General features: G+C 38.9%; 1 protein-coding gene across 1 annotated transcript; it reads right to left on the reverse strand.

The window, feature by feature from the left end:
• Positions 1–1,911: 1,911 nt before the first annotated feature.
• LOC131302739 (probable L-type lectin-domain containing receptor kinase S.5) lies at positions 1,912–6,135 on the reverse strand. The gene is made up of 3 exons (XM_058329546.1): positions 5,471–6,135; positions 4,387–5,005; positions 1,912–2,985 (listed from the first exon to the last, which is right to left on the reverse strand). The coding sequence occupies exons 1-3, from the start codon at positions 5,789–5,791 to the stop codon at positions 2,180–2,182; spliced, it is 1,746 nt and encodes a 581-aa protein (XP_058185529.1). The 5' UTR covers positions 5,792–6,135; the 3' UTR covers positions 1,912–2,179.
• Positions 6,136–8,707: the final 2,572 nt, after the last annotated feature.

Consider the following 8,707-nt stretch of genomic DNA (forward strand, 5'->3'; position numbering starts at 1 on the left):
GATCTCGAATGTGGCTTCGTCAAGTCCTTGATAGATGATGGACTTGGCTTTGCAATCCTTCTTTCGCTCGGCACGAAGTGTGGTCTTCTGTTCCTCCTTTAAAGCTGTTTCAGCTTCTTTTGAGGCGGGTTCATCGTAACCTTCTTCTACCATCTCCATAACATCTTGAGCACCCAGCAGTGCTCTCATTTGGATGGACCAATTATCATAATTGTCCTTGGTGAGCTTTGGAATAACAGCTTGGGATGTTCCATTAGCCATCGAAACTAGAAATGATGGAATCTAGTTTACTGGGGTCAAAATGAAATCTTTGCAACTTTTGAACTTTGACTAGATAACTTCAAAAGTACAGGAGTTAGACTGCAATTGAACCTTCGGTGGACCAGCTTTTATGGAAAGTAGCTTGGTAGGAGGAATTGGATCAGACAACTTGTCTGGTGGTGAAATTAAATGTAATCTTTTGTTTTTTTAAAAAAAAACAAAGACACCTGCTCCTTTCTTCTTTGATTTTGACGATGGAACCAAAGAAGAAAAAATTGCTTCTTCAATCTGGAACTACAGAGACACACTGTCCGTCTGGCTTCGGGTGTGACCACTCCGGTTTCGTCTCAATGATTCGGCTTGGTTCACCAGACTTGTGGAAGATGAATAGCTGCGCTTTCACCTCCAGTCGGACGGCTTCGATCTTGCCGGGACTGAACTCGTCGGCGTGAGACGATTCAGTTTATGGAATCGAAAAACTGAGTGTCGATCACTTCTGTTTTTCTGGTGGAAAAGACAGATGGTACTTTTTTCCGGCGCACTCAAAAATCTGGGCAGCACCAAAAAAAAAAACTGATTTTGAGTCTGTTTGAAAAAAATAGCAGGGCGAAGGTATGTTTTGTGAGAGAGATTTTTTTTTTTTTTTTTTTTCGGGATTAGCCTAAGAGCTCTGATACCACTTTGTTGGGTGGAGGAGTATTGATCACACACTTATAATGTATGAAACTCACAAGAGAATTGCACAAACACACTCACATATATTGAACTCATTCAATCTGAAAAATAACATACAAAGAGGAGGAATTTCTCTCTCTGTAACTCTCTTATTCTCTTACTCCACTCACACATATTACATAATCAGAATACATTCTTTTATAGGCAAATTAAACAGACAAGTAGATAACTTTGCAAAGATCACAAATGAAATACGGAAGCTTAAATTCAATGCCCACGTTTTTGTTCTTGCTCTTCTTGCAGGCTTATTTGACCAACTTACCTTAGGCAATCATAGCCTCCAAAACAATAGTTCTTCTTGCAGGCTTATTTGACCAACTTACCTTAGGCAAAGCCTCCAAAACAATAGTTTCACACGTTCCAAATCAAGCTTACTGTTTATTTCAACAGGGGGGTGGTGGAGAATTTAGAAACGGATGGAAAACTTCTGATTTCTTGTTCCAGCATTAACAACTAGCCTGTAGGAAAGACCATGAAAAATGGGAACTGAGATGATATAAATGTACAAGCAATGCAACTGACACCGCATTTTGAAACTACATTTTTTATTTATAGACACAATTGTGCGGAAACCACTGCACTTGTGTTTATGGAGTAAAAAATGCAGTTTCAAAATGCGATGTCACCAGAGTTGTGGTCGTCACTTTAAGGGCGTTAATTGGATTTCTGGGTTGATGGTGATACCGGATTTTTCAAATTGGACGGAAGAAAAGTAAAAAGGAATAATCGCTCACCACCCAAGTTAGGAAATCAACGGGATATAGATTGACACCACCCGAGGATTTAACGAGGAAACAGGGCGTACGGATCGCTCACCCCTCAAAGGAATCCACCTATGAGATACAGAAACAAAGAACAAGAAGCAAATCTACTTCTCACAAGCCAAAGGTTATATTTTACTTAAACACACTCTAATGATTTCATACACACTCTCATGATTTCATTCATAAGAAAGGATATAAATAGGACTTGTTGGAACATCCCTCTAACATAGAAAAAATAAACTTAGATTTTCAATAAAAAAATTAAAAAAGACTTGACCATAGGCTAATTGAAAGATGTGTTTAACTCTTAAAACTTAAAAAAAAAAACACTTAGAAACTTTAAAAGGACTTAACAGATTTTAAAGAAGCTCAAAAGACATCTTGCTGGCAGAACTTGATTTATTTTGGGAACTCCGGTGTCAGATGGCCAGTGGCGTCGAACTTGATTCACAATGCGCGGTCATAAAGGGTGTCGTGTTGGTGGTAGTGGCCTGACTGATGTCTTCCTCCCTAATGGGCACACACGGCGACTCATAAGGCGGCGGCACGTAGAGCACAGGCATCAGGCCCGATAGCATCTTAACAATTTCTTGAGTGTTGGGCCTTTCACTCTCTGTAGGATGAGAACAGGCAAGGCCCAGAAGCAAAAATCTTTCGACCTCCTTCACAACTTTGTCATCCCTGAAAATATTGTCCTGCCTGAGCTTATTGTCGACCGCCTCAAGTAACTTGTCTTCGTGATGCAAGGCCCGAACCCAATCTACTAACGACGAGTATGTGCCAATTTGGGTGAGGGGCTTACAACCACAAACCACTTCCAACAGAACTGCACCAAAAGCATATACATCAGACTGCTCGGTGGCCCTGCCCTCTCGCACGTATTCGGGGGCCATGTACCCAAATGTTCCCGCAATGCCCTTGGATTGTATGTACGAGGTTTTCTCGTGGTCTAGGGCCTGTGCAAGGCCAAAGTCTCCTAGCTTGGCATTGAAGTCGGCGTCAAGCATGATGTTACTGGCCTTGATGTCGCGGTGGACCACCCTCTTATTGTAGTGGTTGTGGAGGTAGAGGAGGGCGGAGGCTACCTCGGTGATGATCTTGCAGCGGAGATCCCAGCTCAATGGCGTGCTGTTGGCATCGCCGAAGAGGTGTTTGTCGAGGCTGCCTTTCGGCATGTACTCGTAAACTAACAGCAGCTTTTTGTGCTTGTGACTGTAACACCATCCTGTGATAGAGATAGAGATGTTTTTGCATATGACTGTGTGCACAAGGGACAACTCATGCATTGTATGAGGGCAATGCATGCATATAGGGTTAGTGTTGATGTATTTATGTTTGGTCCAGGATTAATATCACCGCTCATTACTATGAAACTACTTCTAGTGTTTAATATATTCTGCTGCTCTAGTGTGAACTTACAGATACGAATTGATATGGGAAATTTTAAGTACAAAGAAAACGTACCTGAAAATTATTCTGAAAGGGCAAATTAGTGGTACAGATTCACTTTAAAGTGCATCTGTGCCGTTGATTTGCCTTTTCGGAATAATTTTTGAGTACATTTTCTTTGTACTTAGCACTCCCCGATTAATATAGTTTGCCCTTTGGGACATTATTGCTTGACATATACGAGTAGTATCAAGGGCAGAGTATTTGATAGACTCTTAATTACCTCTGTTTTATAATTCTAGATTACCTATCCAAGTCGTCGTAAGATTCCCAAACCAAACAAAAGTATGATTGTCCGATCCTGAGACGACATAATCTCATATTTCGCTAGCTTATCTATATTCAGACTCAAAATAAAGAAATAAGTAAGGGTTATTTCCACTTTTATCAGATAAACTATCCTATATGTGGTTATATCGTCTATGAACTTTATAACCAAACTATTTCATCCTTGAACTATTGAGAAGGTTGCAATTACACCCACTAGATGTTTGCTCTAAAATATAGACCGAGGCAATTAAGTCCACTATTTCACCTCATGGCACATATGAGATCCATGATCTATGTTGGACATAATTGCATGCAACTATCTCAATAGTTTTAACAGTCAACAATGATTAAAAAAAAAAAATCTAACAAATTATGATTCGAGAAATCGGCCATATGGGTAGGGATGTCAAATGGGCGAGTAAGTTATTAGTGAGTTGAGTCTTTAATGGGTCGTTATTGACCCATTTAGACCCAATTAGTTATGAGCTCAATTATTCAGACTCAACCCAACCCATTTATTTGAACTTAAACCCGACCCGCACATTAACCCAGTCAATTACATATGTATTAAAATTTAAAATGACTAAAATACCCACATACACTAAAATGGGCATATTACAATTTAATGACCAAATTACCCTTGTATACTAAAATTACCATAATACCCCTATATACTAAAATGATCAAATTACCCCTGTATACTAAAATTACTAAATTGAATGGAGATTCTGCTAAAATTTTAACATCCAGAAAAAAATGATTCGAATGAATTGACTAGATAAAAAAAAAAAAGACTATTGCCAACTCCAAAAGTTTCCTTCGGAAAAAAAAAAAAAAAAAAAAACTCTTGATTGATGATTTCAAACTCTTGATATGGGGAACGATTAGGATTGGAAAAAGGACTTACCCAGTAATCGGACAAGGTTTTTGTGCCTGACTTGATTGATGATTTCAAGCTCTTCAAGGAAATCAACTTCCTGACCCTCCGAACTCTTTCTAGAAAACATCTTCACTGCAACCTCCAAATACTTCTGATTCGGCAATTCCCCCTCCAGATCCTTCTGATTCGTCAATACCCCCTTGTAAACCTCTGCATACCCACCTTGTCCCAACTTCATCGCAAAATTGTTTGTAGCCTTCTGCAAATCTTTGTACTGATACTCCTTTGGCATCCCGGACATTCCCTTCACCTTTTCCAACATTTTCTGATACGACCGTAGTGATAAGAACTCCTTTCGTAAGTAGTATACCAAAAACAGCGACACCACTAAAAGTACCACCGTGGGTATCCCGAATCTGACGCCAATCTTCACCCAATTTACCTCGTAGTAGTACTCCACTGTCAAGTTCCACCGTAAAACTCTGTTGAGTTCTGGTGAGCTACCTGTTGATGCCGAAAACCCGAAATACGAGTTCTGATTCACGACCCCTCTAAGCTCCAGATATGACGTAAGAATCGGGTTAGCGGGTCTGGGGGGTGTCGGATCCGTTGGGTTTGCTTGTTGAGCCATGTAAACCGCGATGAACTGTTTATGTTTTGTTGGACAAAATTAAGAAAATTTTAGTATGATAAAGCTAGGGTCTCCTTGGAAAACAATACTAAATTGTTAACAAAATATGTGAGAGAACAAGTGGACCAGGCAGTCTTTAAAGCTAGGGTCTCCATGGAATTGTCTTTTTTAATATATACTTACATAATTTTCTATCAATAAGACCAATGATCCCTCTTAAACTTTTTTTTAACAAAAAACTAAACAAAAAATTAGAAAGAAAAAAGCCAAAGTATAAGAGAATCTTTGAAAAAACACAATTGTTGCTACTTGCAGATCTCAACTTATTCTTTAGCCTCTCGATTCTTCAAGAGGAGAAGCGGAGGCCGAGGGAAAAGAAAAGAACGAGAGAACGGAAAAAAAAATAAAAAAATGTATCAAATGGTTCTAAACATCTGTGCTTATAGCAATTATAGGAATGAAGTTCCGTGGATTAATTACCTTTTTTATTCCGTCGTACTGGACCCATACGTTGAAGTAATGGTGCGATCCATTGAGCGGAACCAGCACAAACCCGAGTGGGGTCAACGAGGTGGTGTTCTTAGATACGACGGAGTTTATATTAAGTCCAACGTGGTTCGAGTCCGGGTCGAAATATTCTTGAAATGTGTCGAGCTCGATTGCAATAATCTGGTTCGAAACGTTGCCGTCGGTGGTGGAATTAGTCAGACCCAAGTACCCACCGAAGCTATTCGGCGGGTGATTGAGGCCCGGCGCCACCACGAACGTCAGGCCTTCACCAGCGGTGGGAAAACCGATCATTTGGCCGAGGTTCACGAGGAACGAGGTGTTAAACGACGCCACTCGGTCAGAGTAAGTGTCGTTCCGGTCTTCCCATAGCTTGAAAGACTTGGGGTATAAAATTCGACCGGATTGGTTGGTGGGTTGGGCGGGATCGGGCGACTCCAGCGTGACATGGAGGGCGCCGCTGGCTAGCGTCGAATCACTGAAGTACAGTTTCTCGGTGGTTGAGTTGGAGGTGTAGAAGTCATCGTACGGAATAGTGAAGGTTTTAAGTCTGGTGGAGACCGGAGTACCCACCGCCACCGCGAGTAAAGAGAGGAGGAGCACGACGGCTGGGATCGGATTCGCCGCCAGTACTCCCATTTCAATTTCAGGTGTGTTGATTGGGTTTTGGGTACTGTGGAAATGGAAACGCAGATTCGAGAGAAGAGGGGTGGGGTTTTTTATAGGAATTTGATGCAAGCGGGAGAGAGGAACACACAAGTAGTTAATTTTTTGGGTATCATTTCCCCACTGTTAGATTGTCAACTCTACTAAGGATTCACAATATCCTCTCCATAAGTTCCGAATATTCCAATAACATTCTCGCATTGCAAAAGTCTCTGACCTGTTTCTGTGAAACCAACACTAGTGAGATAGTTCTAGTATCATCCGACACAGTTGCTAGAGAGGATCCTTTCGCTAAATGAAATGTCAAATGTTTAGCTTAAGGGAGTTATCGTTTGTCTATTTGACAATACATCTGACGCTGTTATTGGTCTTTTAATTTTGATTTTACTTTTAAATACAGAGTCAAGATTCTTGACACGTAAGCTGATAAATGTGACAATATATTTTTTTGGAAGGCCAATAACTGATACATATTGATACCATGGACCAAGTAATTTTGGGTGAGGATCGTTCTTTTCCTTGGACCTGTTTGAATATTTGCAGATTCCATTCGAATCTTTTTTGTTTTAAGCAACAAAGAAGAATTTATCACTCCTAATAAAGAGAAAAAGTGTACAGATGCAATGTGTGGGTTCATATTATGTACTACACAAATGATCGGAATTGTTGGGAGAGTGGGGGGGATCGAAAACTTTGTTCTGACTAGCTATGAGAGGATAGATTTCTGTTTTTTTTTTTTTTTTTAGTTTTTCTCCAACACTATTTTGTTGAGCCAGGATTTTGAAAAAAAAGTTAGGGAAGTGGGGGGACTCGAACCCACACACTTTACAAATGAACAAAACATTGCTTACTTGCACATATTTGACATATATAATATATACTAGTACTATTCCAAACTTCCACGTATGAAAATAAAGAGAATCTATAGTAAAATGGTCAGCCAGCAATGAGTTCAACTGTCACTTCAAGTACACAATCAAATGACAAAGTATATGGACTCCGCATAAATGTGTGATTTTAAAATAAGAGCTGGAGTATCACCCGACTATGCTTTGGGACTATTGAATGAAATTACGAGAGAGAGGAGAGGGAGAGGAGAGGGTTTGAAGTTTGAACAGGCCAACGGTCTTCTCTCCATCTCCATAATTTCATAATGCAATTCCGAATTTCCACCAATGAAAATAATGGAAACAGTTATGGAAACTGGCAAAGCTAACCACCCAATGAACTTAATTGCCTCTTTAAGTAGAATTATAAGTGATTATTATATTATTATGAATTGGGATTGTTTAAGCAATTCACGAAATCGTCAACCTCTTGCCAATTGATTCTGAGTACCTCTATTGATATCAGAAGTGAATTGTTCAAAGGCTTCTAATTCTCCCAATTGTGCCAGGTACAATTTTAATTTTTCGGCTACTTTTTTCATAGCTTTAATTTGAACCACAGACCCTACTCTAAAAATGGAGATACCCAAACTAATAACATGTCTGATTTCAACATTGAATAAATCAGAGGATAAGAATATTTGTCCATCAGTAATGAAATTACATTAGTAAGAATATAAGCCGAAATATCTCCTAATTGAATCTCAACTGTTGGTATGAAGTGGTCATACTTTCTTCACCTAAACGAAAACTTAATTTAGCGGCTCTTTCCAAAAGGCGTGGGGAAACAATGTAAATTAAAATAAAAAAATAGGGATACGTTAATTATTTGCTCCCTAAAATAATGGGATTTCAAAGAAATAAAATAGAAATGCAAAAACAATATAAACCACCGGATGTGTTCTCAGCAATTTTTTTTTTTTTTTGATATGCAGATAGACTACTCCAGGAGTAGACTTAGGAATTTGACATAGTGGAGGGTATCAATTTTCTTTGTAATCATAATATATGAGCAGCTGTTAAGGACATTCACACCAAAATAATTTTAGCATTCATGATAAAGTAATAATTTTAAAATTATATATGTGTTTTAATAACGAGCTACTTGGATAAACTTTCTCACCTTGTCTATATGTGTTAAACAAAAATTATTACATGTTCATCATCTATTTTCAATTTATTAATTCTACGAGTACAAGTTTTGGGGGCAAAAAGTGTACAGATGCAATTTGCGGGTCCATATTGTGTACTACACAAATGATCAGAATTGTTGGGAGAGTGGGGAGGATCGAAAACTTTGTTCTGACTATGAGAGGATAGATTTTCTATTTTTTTGTTTTTTCTCCAACACTATTTTATAATGCCAGGATTTTGAAAAAAAAGAAAGAAAGATAGGGGAGTGGGGAGACTCGAACCCACACACTTTACCACTGCACCAAACATTGCTTACTTGCACATATTTGACATATATAATATATAATAGTACTATTCCAAACTTCCACGTATGAAAATAAAGAGAATCTATAGTAAAATGGTCAGCCGCCAATGAGTTCAACTGCCACTTCAAGTACACAATCAATAGACAAAGTGCATGAACTCCGCATAAATGTATGATTTTAAAATAATCTAGAGTATCACTTGACAGTGCTTTGGGACT

Source organism: Rhododendron vialii, chromosome 10a, assembly GCF_030253575.1.
Source record: "Rhododendron vialii isolate Sample 1 chromosome 10a, ASM3025357v1".
Taxonomy (NCBI): domain Eukaryota; kingdom Viridiplantae; phylum Streptophyta; class Magnoliopsida; order Ericales; family Ericaceae; genus Rhododendron; species Rhododendron vialii.

Coding starts and splice junctions, on each gene's coding strand:
- LOC131302739 (XM_058329546.1), bottom strand. CDS start 5,791: ATGATCGGTTTTCCCACCGCTGGTGAAGGCCTGACGTTCGTGGTGGCG. Junction 5,006..5,470: donor AGTACGACGGAATAAAAAAG/GTAATTAATCCA, acceptor AAACATAAACAG/TTCATCGCGGTTTACATGGC. Junction 2,986..4,386: donor AAACCTTGTCCGATTACTGG/GTAAGTCCTTTT, acceptor TCTCTATCACAG/GATGGTGTTACAGTCACAAG.